Consider the following 15,215-nt stretch of genomic DNA (forward strand, 5'->3'; position numbering starts at 1 on the left):
AATGTATACATACCAGTTTTAATAATAGTTTCTCTTTCGTTGTTACTTTCGGTAGTCTTCGTATTAAAGAAGCTTTAATTAATTTTTTCACCTATAAAACCATTATTGAAAACGTGACAGTACTCTGGTCACTTCATCTTCAAACAACAGAAGGGGAGCAGTCCCTTAATATTTGCATTTTAGTTACTGTTTCCATAACCTGTCTATTTATAATCTGGAGTTTTAACCCAGGACTCCCTGCTCAGTCTAAAATTCTAAGACCGATTTTCTACCAACTAATTTACTGATACGCGAGTTATAATTACCAGAAGACCTTACTATTCACGTACTTTAATATATTGCGTGTGATAATAATATTCAATAAGATGTTAGTAACTTCCTTTTGATAAGGCAAATATTGCAAGCAGTAGCATTTAGACCAGTCGTACCTTCTTTCCCGTACTGAATATGTTGATCAAAATCTCTTGAATTTGAATCAGTTCTTCCAAACACATTAAACTCTATTCTCTTCGAAACAGCATTTGTCCCAGTGAGACACTCTTGGGCGTACAATTCATTAGGTTTGAACAGATAATTCTTGTGTAGCGATGTTACATCTAATATTTCTTCTGAAATATCAAATAAGACAAATTAATTTGAAATAGCTTTTCCAAATATTTCTATTAGTTGAATAGGATATAAAAAACAGAGATTAAGTAATCCAAAGCACTGCATTTTAATAGAAATATAATATCAACATTTGTGTTAATAAAACATTATTGAGTAAGTGGAGATATTTTTGTCAAATTTCACTTAAGTAGAAATGTTTTTCCCAAATCTAGCACAACTTTGGTCTAACTATCCCCCCCATATTATAGCGTTTTCTTCATTTTAATTAGCTTAATATTTTAATACAAACTGCTATACCTTTATTTCCATTAATTTGTCGACCTTTGTAATCTAACCTAATCTAGAAGTGGTTTGCTACGTTATTCTTAAGTTGAAATACCAAAAGTGTTTTTTTTTTTCAGTCTCATCTTTCAAAAAATTTAGCCTAATCTGTTATAGTTTTCTTCAGGTTAAACCTCCGTGACTCTAAAATTTTCTACACTTCAGTCTAATCTATCACAATTTAATAATAGGGTGACCAGACGCCCTAGTTTGACCGGAACAATCTCGATTTCTGGAATGGTGTTCCAATAGATCCTTTTGGGATGTCCAAATACCCTGGTTTTATTCTTGTCACTAATTTGTAACTTATTTATGAGCACTTCAAGCCACTGACAAACATGAATCAACAGATACGATTTTTTTAACTGTGTATGGAAATTATGTCGTTTGCTGCAGCATACTTTATTGTCAACATCAAAGTTATTTTGAGATGATGTCACTATTGGACACTTCACCGAGCACGTGAATTTTCAATAGCCAAAATAAAAAAGACAGTTGAATGCAAATAGGAGATGCTGTTAAAAATCAATGTTCAATGCTAAAGCCGTGAAGTATTAATTCAAAGCAACATTAGGGTAAACATGAACTACAGTTGTTCAGAATTTTACTATAAACTCCTTCCCAATAAGATATTGCTCAAAAACATTCTCTCGTCTGAGAGGTGTCTGTAGAAGTAATTAAAAATATCATTTTCACTTAATGATATTTATAGCTTGCATAACTGGCTGTTTATAAATTTCTCGAAAAAGAGCGGGAGATTCAGTTTTAAGATCTGAAAAATGTAAGTGTGTCTCAGTTTTTCTGATTTGAAAATTTGGTCCCGCTATACTTTACTCGTCGTCAAACACATCTATTATATTCATACTCATAATTTACTTATAGTTTAAAAAACCGCGTTTTTATATACATAACAACCAACCATACTTTACTTGTAATTATAATTTCAATTTTTCTATACCTACTAATCAACAATAGTCTACTTGTAGTCTAAAAATAGCATTTCTACATAAAATAATTAGACACACGTTACGTATAATATACAATAACACAGTTTGATAATGTAATCAGTTATTCTACACCAAACAATTAAAATATCTAAAAAACCCTTAAATCACCTGTGGTTTTCGAGAAACGTAACAGCAGTTCTTTAATGTGGTTTTATTAAAATAAAATATTTCAAGCAGAAACTGTCATTATTCTAAAGAGGGATCTAGTAACATTATCATCAGGCTACTTTCTTAAATATCTGAAGAGTTTATTTTACACTAATATCTGTCAAAAACTTCTAGTTCATATTTATTCTGGAAGCTACGAAATAATAAATTATTAAATTAACGTTAAACTGTTACTTGTAAATGAGTATGTCCACTAAGAATATAACAACTCAAAGTTATTATAAGAAAAACAAACAAAGACAAAAGGTTTGTAATTTATAAAAGTTATTTAATCATTAAAAGCGGAGTGTACCTGTAATTCTTGGTGAAACAAAGAAATAACTTCCTCCGTCTGAATACTTCAGAGCTCCGTAACTAGAAATAACATATATGAATATTTCAGTCAAATAAATATTTAAAGCTCTAAGCACTTTTGAATAAATGTATTAGCCTAAATGGTTAATTTAACTCTCATAAAGCTTTTATTTGTTTGTAATTAAGCACAAAGCTACACAATGAGCTATCTGTGCTCTGCCCACCACGGGTATCGAAACCCGGATTCTAGCGTTGTTGAAAAAAAATCCTAAACTCTTTAATCTGCTATATAGAACATGTCACGAGCGAGATTCTCTAAAAACTATAAAGTTTCTCTAAATGTAGCGTAAAACTCGGAAGAATAATTAATGTTACATTTGTTTCTCTGATCACTTGTCACTTTAGCTTTTTTGTGCATGTTAGTTCACTTTAAACAGCAAAGTGTGTGACTTAGTTTCAGATTAACTTTAATCAATCATCTTAAGATTTTGAAAGTATAGTTCTCCCATAATATGCTATCGATTTCTATACTTCTTTGAATTTTTTTTTAGTTTAAAAATTAGATAATAAAACCAAACCCGAACTTAGCAGATGTACGACTTTGTTAACAATATTTATACAGATAAAAATAAATAATAAATATCATTAAAAATAATTAGTGAGCTAACTTATTTGACTTTATTCCTTGCCGGACAGATCCAATATATCTTCTTGCATCAGGCTGACGTTGTACTGTAACCGTTTTTGATGATGTATTCCAAGAGGATATGCGAAGATCCTGAATGGCAGCAAGACATAAAGGTGTATCCTACAAATATATAAAAGACGTGTCTGTAATATACCAAAAACCAAGAGAATTTGAAAATAATAAGGCAGTAGCTTTACAAGTTATTTTGAAAATCAGAAGTTGTTTGTTTGTTTTTAGAATTTCGTGGACTATCTGCTCATTTAGAAGCGATGGTCAATTCCAATTTTTGTTGGTAGAAGAGTAACCCAAGAATTGGCGGCGTGTAGTATTGACCATCACATTATAACACCTCCACGGCTGACAGGGCAAGTATATTCGGTAATAGGATCCAAACTCGCGACCCGCAGATTGGAAGTCGAATGCCCTAACCACCAGGTTATGTCAGGCTAGAAATATGTTAAGTAATGGTAAACAGACATATATATCATGTGTATTCATTTTATGTACAATGTTACCCATTACCCTTCCTCACTCCACTTTCATAAAATACATAGTATAGAAATATGAAGATGTTTAAAACAAAGGCAGAATAGAATGTTTAGTTGAAATTTGAAGATCATTCTATTCTGCTCTTTCCTGTGAAAATATTTCGAAGAACACCTACCTGCGCGGTCCATAATTTAGCAATGATAGACTAGAGAGAATACAGCTAGTCACTAACGTTCACTACCAAAAACACCTACCTGTGCGGTCCATAATTTAGCAATGATAGACTAGAGAGAAGACAGCTAGTCACTACCGTTCACTACCAAAAACACCTACCTGTGCGGTCCATAATTTAGCAATGATAGACTAGAGAGAAGACAGCTAGTCACTACCGTTCACTACCAAAAACACCTACCTGTGCGGTCCATAATTTAGCAATGATAGACTAGAGAGAAGACAGCTAGTCACTACCGTTCACTACCAAAAACACCTACCTGTGCGGTCCATAATTTAGCAATGATAGACTAGAGGGAAGGTAGCTAATCAATACCGTTCACTACCAAATCTTAGACTACTTTTACCAACAAATAGTGGAATTGGCCGTCATATTATAACGCCCTCACGGCTGAAAGGGTGACAGAGATAACAAAATTAGAAACAAAGCGATTTCACTTTTCTTTTTAATACAGTAAAGTGACATTTATGTTTACTGAAAAAAAAAATTGCTCAAACTAGTACAGAATAGCTACGGTTTGTTACACATGGTAATTTCTTATTTGAAATATGTCGTCTAATTATTCTAAAAATATTGCATAAATATCCGTTTCAATCAAATGCACGTAAAATACTTCCACTCCTCGTGAAATTACTTAAAATTTAACATTCGAAACAATTTGAAACTTGAAAATTATTTTGCATTCAAATGATCCTTGCAATCGATGTCACGTCAAATCCCCCTGGTCAAATTCTGGTTAATATTTTAACAGTTTGTTTGTAATTAAGCACAAAGCTACACAATGGGCTATCTGTGCTCTGCTCACCACGAGTATCGAAATCCTGCTTCTAGCGTTGTAAGTCCGAAAGACATACCGCTGTGTGCCACTGGGGGGGGGCAATATTTTAACAGTTTATTTGTAATTAAGCACAAAGCTACAAAATGGGCTATCTGTGCTCTGCTCACCACGAGTATCGAAATCCTGTTTCTAGCGTTGTAAGTCCGCAGACATACCGCTTTGCCACTGGGGGCAATATTTTAACAGTTTGTTTGTAATTAAGCACAAAGCTACACAATGGGCTATCTGTGATCTGTTCACCACGAGTATCGAAATCCTGTTTCTAGCGTTGTAAGTCCGCAGACATACCACTGTGCCACTGGGGGGGGGGGGGGATATTCTAACAGTATTAGAACTCGATTTAATTCTACAGTTTTGATTTCTTTTAATAATTACAAACGATTTTTAAAATTTAAGTTCAAAAGAATTAACAATTTTGAATAATTTAAGTAGAAACGATAAGTCTGTCATTTCTAAATCTGACAAAGGAAAAATTATAATAACTTTTGATAAAGAGGAGTTTTTTTTTTTTAATTTCGCTATCTGCGCTAGCCGTCCCTAATTTAACAGTGTAAGACTAAAAGGAAGGCAGCTAGTCATCACCACCCACCGCCACCTCTTGGGCTACTATTTTACCAACGAATAGTGGGATTGACCGTCACATTATAACGCCCCCACGGCTGAACAGGGCGAGCATGTTTGGTGTGACGGGGATTCGAGCCCGCGACTCTCTGATTGTGAGTCGAGCGCCCTAACCAACTGGCTATGCCGGGCCCAAATAAAGAGGAGATACTTTAAATAATATACATGATGATCCTACTGATACTAGAGAGGCTAGGTTACAAAGATACCTTGTGAAGTTAAAAAAAAAGATAATATTTCAAACGAGAAATACTATTTAAAAATCAAACCATAAGGTAGTCGTCGAGGAATCTCCTAAGTTTTTTCTCAAATTTGCCCCCAGCGGCACAGCGGTTTGTCTGCGGACTTACAACGCTAGAAACCGGGTTTAAATACCCGTGGAGGGCAGAGCACAGATAGCCAATGTATAGATTTGTTCCTAACTTCAAAACAAACAAACGAACTTTCCAAATTTCATAAAGAATGATGTCCATCGTGTCCTATAGTTCATAGGATTGGAATTTATAATGATGCTTTAACTGGTTTTCTTTGGTTGTTTTTTTTTTAAGATTTTTACTACCAAGTAATGTAATTGTAATGTTTATTGCACTAGCTTTGAAGTTGAATCTATGCGTATGAACATATCTGTAGATAAAACTAGACATTTAAGTGCCGATTTGATTATTAATAACTGTGACGCATTGAGCATTTCGAAAGCAGTATTTTTAAATTAGTGAATTTTGCTAAGGAATCGAATATTTTGCTTAATCGCGATCTTTATGATTAAACTGATGGAGAACCTATGGATTCTATGGCCACTCTTTTTCTTTGTTTCCAAAAAATAAAGAAACAATGGTTGGAAGACTCTCCGTGTTTTAAGCAGTTTTACTGCCGAGCGGATATTGTTAACACCCTCACCACCATGGGCTATTTTAACACTCTCACTCCACCTTTGGAAACTCCAATCAGTATATGATTTGAGCATAATCTATCATTTTTGGACATATTTATTCATATACTTCAAATGTGAAGTACAGCATAAAAAACTTTTACTTGGTTGTATTCTAAGTTCACAAGCTCGATGCCAGGTTTGTTTAAAGAAAGTTTGATTAAGATCTTATTACGTTGGGCCTACAAAATTTCAAGTACTTATGAAGTTGTGCATAAAGAGTTTAATAATGTCAAAGGATTCTTATGCAAAAATGGATTTTCCCATATATGTTCTCAATCGAATGTGTCATAACTATATGAAAAAAACGTAGTTTTAGCAAACCATCTAGATACGGAGTTCCTAAATAATTTTTTATTACAATTCTGTCATATATTGATAAATATTATTTGAATATATAAAAATCAGTTAAGAAATATACTTCGTATGGTATATCTTCAAATACAGTTGCCATGTATATTTAAACATAATAGTTCGTTTACCAAACTTTTTTTACATTTAAGGACCGTATTATTCAAGAGCCAATGAGGAACAGATCCTTTGTATGACAGAGAGCTTGCTCACATACAAACTGAGACCAGAGATTAACCATGTGAATTTTGCATTGAGCATACTGTTATGTCAATTAACGAAAGAAAAGTTTGAAATACCTGTATATACGTTGATAAATATATTCACATATATATATATATATATATATATTTACAAGTATTATCTTCTAATTTTAAAAAAATTATCCTGGTGTTTATATACAGTTTAATCAATTAGGTAAAGGCTATATATCTTAATATTTTACTGCATCTTTTTAAAAAGCTAGTAAAAGAATGTTGACTAAGAAATACAGCATAAAAGTTATTTAGGTTCCATGACTGATAAGCTATTAAAGAATACTTCTTAATATTCTAGAAGCTATAGGTTTTTATAGCTGCAATCTATTTCTCTATCTATTCAGTCTCCAGAAGAAGAAAAAAAGAACTATGTAGTGAACTGTTTTATATTATACTTACATAAGTGTAAACCGTTGTTCCCCACAGTATGTTTGATTTTCCTTGAATACAGTTGTTTGGACAGATAAAGCTAGGAAAAGAAATCAGTGTATATTTATGTATTGCATAAAAGTATTATAACTTCAAGGCTATTGAATATTGTATTTGGTAATAAAATCTGAATTTACAAGGTTTACTACATTATATTAAAACGATGTTGAATATGCAAATCATCAAGTCACGTGAAAACCACAACTAATAATAAAGATGCGATTGAACTGCATCTGTCAGAAGAACATGTTGTCATTGCTTGGTAACATGATGCCACCAAACATTGATCGCTTTGGGAAAGGTATGTAACAGCCCCTTTCGACGCAAAATATTTCCGCATTCAAATCATACGGATGGAAGATTTAAATTTTATAAGACGGGGATATCCATTTTATTTAATGAGATAAATATGGATCAATTTGAGACACCACGAGCATCCAGAAAGAGATCTGCAAAAAAGTCGTACTCCAGCCGCGGTATGCAAAGGGCAGTGGTGTCTTGTAGCAAATGAGAATCCAAAAAGTTCAGCGGCTCCAGGCAACAGTACGAATATAATGAAGAAGGGTCTCTGTCTGAAAACAAGGTTAAGATTAGGCTTTCAGTCACGCCTCCATTTCAACTATCACATACTTCAAAGAGCTGGGGAATGAAACGGACATTCGTGATAATGCATACGAAGACATGTCGGTTATTTTTACAACGAAACTTTTGTGAACTCTTATATTTAAGCAAGGATCGGGGAATATGTCAACTCTAATGTGAATTTACACAGAAACAAAATAAAAATCAGATATGATATGAATACTCTGTTACACAGAAATTGACGCATACGTAATCAATTACTTGAATGTTAAATTAGCTATAATGAAATCACTAACTGGCCACATTAATTGGAATATTTATTATTATATAATTGAAATGTATAATTTAAGTTCATATACTCTCAATAAAAACAATATGTCTATTATAGCTATGGAAAAAGGCAAACCCCTTGTCACAAAATAACACCAGTTAACCTCCTCGTTTGATTCTTCATTTACATACAAATAATTGTGGAAGTTAATTATTATTATTTTAGAGCAGTGGGCTTGGCCTGTCATAGTAAAATATTCTAAAACTTCAATAACACTGGTGGACAAAATCGAACTTTTTTTCTCTCATCAAAGATCTAAGCACACTTTTCTACATCAGTTTTGCACGCTGATTCCAAATCTGTTTTCGGTTTTCTTTTATGGCTGGTGTTAATTTCAGCACAATTTAGGTAATAATCACACATTAGACTAGTTAACGTCACAACTTTATTCATTTTTCAGTATAATTCCCATTAACGTTATACACACCATACACTTGGTTAAATGTATACAGTACACACTCGTGAAAAAAGAAATATACAACAACTTAAGTTATAATTAAGGCAATAACTAACCTTTCAGATTTGATCGGCCTCATCACGAAAACTTGACGTGCTTGAGAAAAACCAAAAACAGATTTGGAATCAGTGTCTCAAGAGCTATCTATATTATATGTGATGAAAATGACTTGTTGACCAATGTTATAATTTAACTGTTTCGTGTAGTGTATATAATATATTAATCACGTATTTAATCAAAATAAATGCGAATTTAATGCATAATTAATTTAATTAATTATGAACTTAATCATAACAAAATGTGTACTGTAATAGGATTATTGTATCTCACAGGACACATCTGGTAACAGCAGATAAGTCAACTTTTATTGTATAATGAGCTTGGCATGTTCTGGTAGTCAGGGCGCTCGACTCGCAATCTGTAGGTTATGTGTTTTGATCTCCCCAACAAATATGCCCACCCTTTAAGTCGCGGGGGCGTTATAATGTGGCAGTCAGTCCTACTATTCGTTGTTAAAGATGTAACGAATTTGATATTGTATATTTGTTTTAATCTCAACGTTTGTTTGGATTAAGTTTATATTTTAAAACATGCGTAGCGTATAGTGTTAAATATGTGATGCGAAACTCCCGCCTATTCTCCAAAGTTGTAGAAGATTCTCTACAGTAAGAATCAACAATATATATATATCTGTTAACATAAACGCTTAAATGTAGCTCAGTATTGTTACGCAAAACTGAAATTTCTAGAAAGACTTCCACACGCTTATAAATATAGATAACGCGACGCGCCAAAAGAGAAGAGTATCTATTTTTAGTTTGCTATAGTCAGTGTGCTACAAACTTTAGAGGCTATAACTGTAATTGCTATAATGCTTATCAATCGGAAAACTTCAGGTATTTGACCAGGAGCATTTACAAAGCTCGAACATTACAAATCATTTAACGTCAGTGGACTCTCATCGGACATTAGTATTTTACTAAAACGTTATATAAATTCATCGCGGAAGACTCGGCGCGCATGACTGGTGAATAACGAAGGACAAAGACTCAGCGTGTGTGGCTGGCAAATAACGAAGGACAAAGCTAGATAGCTTCCCTTTAAGCGAATCGTACCTACATCACTCTCGTAATTAACTTGCTCATCGTGACCCCTCCACAAGATATCAAGGAAGTTAAAGACTAGAAAGAATACTTTATATTGTTTGTAAGTTTTACAGCTGAGTCATTGGGGTTCATTAGGAAGGACATATCTAAAAGTATAAATATATCTTGGTTACCTATTAAAGAACTGTGATTAGAAAAAGTAATTTTCTTTATAAAATTTAATGACAATTTTTGTTAAGTCTTTTAGTAAATAACTTTGGGGCTGTTTCTAATGTATAAAACGATATACGTAATCTGAAGCAATTCCTGTGCAGTGTAGTTCAGGTAATATCGACAAGAAACTAGAGTTAAATAATCCTACCGTGCTTGTTTTCATTCAAACTTACCTGCAGTTTTTATTCATCTTACAAGACATGTTGTACGTGTAAACCGATGACTCACAGTTTGCGTTGTGTTCTTTGGCCCTACAGGCTGAAATATATAAAATATCCCATTATCGATTGGAAATAAAACGATCTCTTGTTGAAACAATTTCATAAGTCTTATATTTATTAATTCAAATATGAATTTCATGGACGTAATATTTGGTAAAAAGCTACACGTGAATGGCAAGCTTTAGACCCACCGAGACAAGAGAACGTGGCTGAGGGGAAACTTTTAATTTCATTTATTCACTGTGTTTGTACAAAGAAGACTGACAAACATATCAAGAAATTTTCGATAACTTCACAAAATTCTAAATTAGCTTTTTGTAAGAATAGTAAGATGAAGCTCAAATTTTAGTCAATAAACTGGATATAAAATCATACATTGAGAAAGCTGACGAAATGAAAATGTCATTGACTTTGAGAGTTTAATATTAATATAACATTCATTCATAAAAATGTACAGGTGTATCAAATAACTACAGCTATTGGGATCTGTACAAGTTCGAGGATAAATTGTTATTGATCACAATAATGTAGTTAGATGGTCTACTAAAATAAAAATTTGAGTATTTTTTGTGTAAGTCTCCTTAAATATCAACAATATATAACAAAATATTTCACCATTTATTAGTTAGCTTTACATGCTTAGATTGTCGTATAAAAAATAGATAATTCAAACGTATTTCTAAATTTCTGCCAAATGTAATCATTTTTTTAACGCTTTGTGAACTGCATTATGTTGTACTTAATATATATAGGGTTAACCTTGTGAACAATAAAAACAAGACGTAAAATAATTTGGTGTGTAATAAAAAAAACCAAATCATTGTTCAAATTGACTAACTGAACCACTAAGATAAAGTTTACTGAGCTGCTTCAGAACTAAAATTTAATGTTTTATACAAAACGTAATCAAAGTTGCTCAGAGACCAATATCAAAAACCAAACCAAAATAACGTTGTTGTTTTTTATTATTTTATTTAATACAATATAATAGAAGGTTTGTACATATGAAAGTTGAAAAGTAACCGTACCTTCGAGATGTACCTTCGATAGCATTAGCTTGTGTACGCAGAAGCATATACAATTTTATAAGCACGTGTTTCACAACAGACATTTTCCCTTTACTGGCATGTTCTTTTCAATATTTTCATTGCAGTTCCATGTTTTTCATTAATAGCATATATTGCATAATATTTTGTTTGTCTTTTAATAAGACGTGCCGGCACAGTGGTATGTCTGCGGACATATACTGCTAGAAACCGGGTTTCGATACCCGTGATGGGCAGAGCACAGATAGCCCTTTGTGTAGCTTTGTGCTTAATAACAAACAACAACTAGTAACATGCTTCCATATTTTTCATGAAGAAAATTAAATATGTTATATTTTTACATTCTTTTATTTTATTTAACTAATGTAGAACGAAGACGAAACGTCACAGTTGCTGTTGTTTCTATTGCGCTTCATCCGCCACAAGGATTCCTTGATTTTAGCGCTGTAAGTCTGTAAACTTGCCGCTGACCCACTAGGGGTTTGTTTATTTGTTTGTAGTTATGCACAAAGCCACACAATGGGCGATCTGTGATCTGCCCACCACGGGTATCGAAACCCAGTTTATAGCGTTGTAAGTCTGCAGACATACCGTTGTGCCACTAAGGGGCCCCATCAGGGGACCACATTCGAATGTCGACCCATCATGACGAGGTGGTTAGGGCGCTCGACTCGCAATCTGAGGGTCGCGGGTCCGAACCCCCGTCCCACCAAACATGATCGCCCTTTCAGCCGTGGCGGCGTTATAATGTGACAGTCAATCCCACTATTCGTTGTTAAAAATGTAGCCTAAGATTCGGCGGTGGGTGGGGATGACTAGCTGCCTTCCCTCAAGTCTTACACTGCTAAATTAGGGACGGCTAGCGCAGATAGCCCTCGTGTAGCTTTGCGCGAAAATCAAAATAAACAAAATAAATAAACATTCGAATGTCAATCATCGCTTATATTTAGGCTTCATTCTCATAGCTTGTGTACATAATCAAATTTTGAAATTATTCCAGATGTCGCCGATACAGTCCTACTTGTTTTAAATAAATTAAATAGTTTAAAATCAAATACCCTGACAAGAAAAAAAATGCCAAAATACGTCTATACGAAAACAACGATACTCCGTTGAAGAAAATACACGAAATTAACAGTCTTTCTATGTACAATGAGTTATTCAGCCTCTTATTCGAACTCTTTCCATGTTATATCAAAACAGATCTCTTTCTTCTTCATCGTGATTCAGTCCATGTTTTGAATCGGGGAAGATCAGGTTCAGCCTTGACCTCTTCCCCCCTAATACAGGTCTCAGTTACGTTAATATTCTGAGTCGCGGTTCGAAAAATAGTGACCATACAGAACAGTCGTGTGCCTAACACCTCTCATGGAAGAATAATACACTTGTTACAAATTCTTAATAATGAAAGTAGGGAAAAATCTCCATGAAGAAAAATTCTGACTATTAACTGGGTGTGCAGTTTTTGTGTGTTTTATTTCGCAACTAAGAACATTGTCTGGGACATTATCTGTCCATTAGATACAAAACTTGGAATGCATGAAAAAAGAGCAACTTTTATCTTATCCTAATCAGTTTGTCTTTTTAAATAATTAACTAGAATATTTTGAAAACTGTATAACATAAACCTTTTTACCTTCCTTCCCCAGTGGCACAGCGGTAAGCCAGAAGGCTTGTAACGCTAAAAGCAGGATTTCGATACTCGTTGTGGGCACAGTATAGGTGTAGTTTTATGTTTAACAATAAACAAACAAACAAAATCTGTTTATTCAACAGTGAACCTGATTGCCAGAAGGCTTATAACGCTAAAAGCAGGATTTCGATACTCGTTGTGGGCACAGTATAGATGTAGTTTTGTGTTTAACAATAAACAAACAAACAAAATCTGTTTATTCAACAGTGAACCTGATTGCCAGAAGGCTTATAACGCTAAAAGCAGGATTTCGATACTCGTTGTGGGCACAGTATAGATGTAGTTTTGTGTTTAACAATAAACAAACAAACAAAATCTGTTTATTCAACAGTGAACCAGATTTCCAGAAGGTTTATAACGCTAAAAGCAGGATTTCGATACTCGTTGTGGGCACAGTATAGATGTAGTTTTGTGTTTAACAATAAACAAACAAACAAAATGTGTTTATTCAACAGTGAACCAGATTGTTTACTATAATTTGTAATATTGTCCACATGTATTATATAAGAGTTTGACATTAATCACAAAGAATTATAATTCCGATTATTTCTTTAAAACATCTAAAATGTATATCTAAAAGAGTAATTACATTATACATTACTTATGTGTTTACAATAGGATTTACTATGTAATGATGTTGTGGCAACGTTATTATGCGTGGATTAAGTCTTCGACTTTACATTATGCTATTGCTATGGACGTTTGTATTGACTCTTGAGCAACTATAAGCAGTAACAACAAAGAGAGTTGAAGATAATTAAAATATGGCTTAGCTAAACAAACAGAGCACTTGATAAACTTACTAGTAAAAAGCAAGAAGACCACGACGACATTCAACGATAATATTCCCATGGCTACTTAGGGTCTTATACAATGTATTATAGAAAACATAATCAGCACAGCGGGGTTCCTTGTAGGCAATAAGGCAACTGTCTTCTTCAAACACAGGAAGGAAATTACTAAACATCCTTTTCCCCGTGCTTCTTCCACCGGATTCTGTATTCCTTAAAGTTTGTAGGGTGACGTAATTTAAATCTTCATAAAATCTTCCCAATCTCGTCGACTCAGAATCGTATATCCATTTATTAAACTAACAAATGCTCAAGCATTTTAACTGAACTTTCAGTTTACCTTGTATATATTAACTCCTTTTTTTTCTCATTGATATATATAACTGCTCTTAAAAGATCTATGTTTGTTATTATATTGCTATGTGTGAAGCCTAATCTTTGTGAAACAATGTTAAATTGTAAGTAACAGTACAATTAATCGCTTACCAAGAAAAACAATCACTTATGCGGATTTTTTTTTTCTTTACTGATATTTATGTTTAACAGTTTTAAGATCATTTCTGTATTTATAAAATCCAGGTTTACTAAGCTGTTTCTCTTTAATTAATGAAAATTTTATGAAAAAGACCTGGAATTTATTTCATACAACTAGCGTTAGAGTTGTTTAGGTGTATAAGCAGCAAATATTTTAGTTTGAGAAAAATGAAAACAGTTGTTATTCAGAAGTATTGGTGATTATAACACTTACAGTTTTTTTTTTTCTTTAGGAGGTCCCTCAACAACATACAAAGGTGCATGAGGAAGTACACACAGCAAAGTGGAGGAACTGTCTCAGCTGTTACATCATAATCAGATGACAACCATTCAAAGGAAGATAGCTTTCAATACACTTGGCCAGCATCCGCCAATCAGTTAATCTTCTTCAATTTACTTTTTTAAAAAGTCGACAATCTTAACGATTCCATATACATACACCCTACTTACCCTTAGAATCAGTATGAGACTGTAAAGTGCAATAGATATGTAAGAAGAATGTCAAAATTATTCAGGTTCATCAAATTATGAAATTAAAAAACGAAAAATCCGACGCAAATTTCAATATGCAATTCGGTTATTTTTCACAAACGTATTTAGATATGCTTGCCTACATCTTGATGTGACTTTCAGTAGAAAGATTACTTCAAGAAAGGTTTTTCTGTTTGCTTCTTCTAATCAGAAACTATTTTATCGATATCCTAAAAAAAGAAAGGCTTTATTTGAAAGATAATATTGGGATAAGCTGTGCAAAAACTAAAACTTATTCGAAGCATAAGGTTCTTAAGTCGTTTACACATGAAATTTTTGGAATTAATATTATACGTTTAGCTAATAATTACTGACAAACGGTGTATGAAAGATAAATTTCATAAATATATTACAATCGCTGTCACACTTTTAGTCTTACTGTTGCGCATTACAACCTGGATTCCACAGGCATGCGATGGTTTTATTGTCTTGAAATTTTTACACGTTCTACAGTAATTCCTGTACGCTGAATCCGAAA

The 15,215-nt window shown here is 33.3% G+C and overlaps 1 protein-coding gene across 3 annotated transcripts in view; it reads right to left on the reverse strand.

Annotated features, from left to right (window-relative positions):
- The window catches only part of LOC106460404, a 37,302-nt gene extending 23,475 nt beyond the window's left edge, over positions 1-13,827 (reverse strand). For 2 of the 3 annotated variants that reach the window (XM_013920098.2, XM_013920097.2), the window contains exons 1-6: positions 13,685-13,827; positions 10,095-10,179; positions 7,203-7,272; positions 3,068-3,207; positions 2,398-2,459; positions 429-608 (exon numbers count right to left, since the gene is read on the reverse strand). In XM_013920098.2, coding sequence (XP_013775552.1) covers positions 429-608; positions 2,398-2,459; positions 3,068-3,207; positions 7,203-7,272; positions 10,095-10,179; positions 13,685-13,733 — 586 coding nt within the window. In that variant the 5' untranslated portion in view covers positions 13,734-13,827. The remainder of the gene's footprint in view (positions 1-428; positions 609-2,397; positions 2,460-3,067; positions 3,208-7,202; positions 7,273-10,094; positions 10,180-13,684) is intronic. The other variant, XM_022387116.1, reaches the window with a different exon arrangement.
- Between the last annotated feature and the right edge of the window lie 1,388 nt (positions 13,828-15,215).

The sequence above is a fragment of the Limulus polyphemus genome, unplaced genomic scaffold (assembly GCF_000517525.1).
Source record: "Limulus polyphemus unplaced genomic scaffold, Limulus_polyphemus-2.1.2 Scaffold765, whole genome shotgun sequence".
Classification (NCBI taxonomy): Eukaryota; Metazoa; Arthropoda; class Merostomata; order Xiphosura; family Limulidae; genus Limulus; species Limulus polyphemus.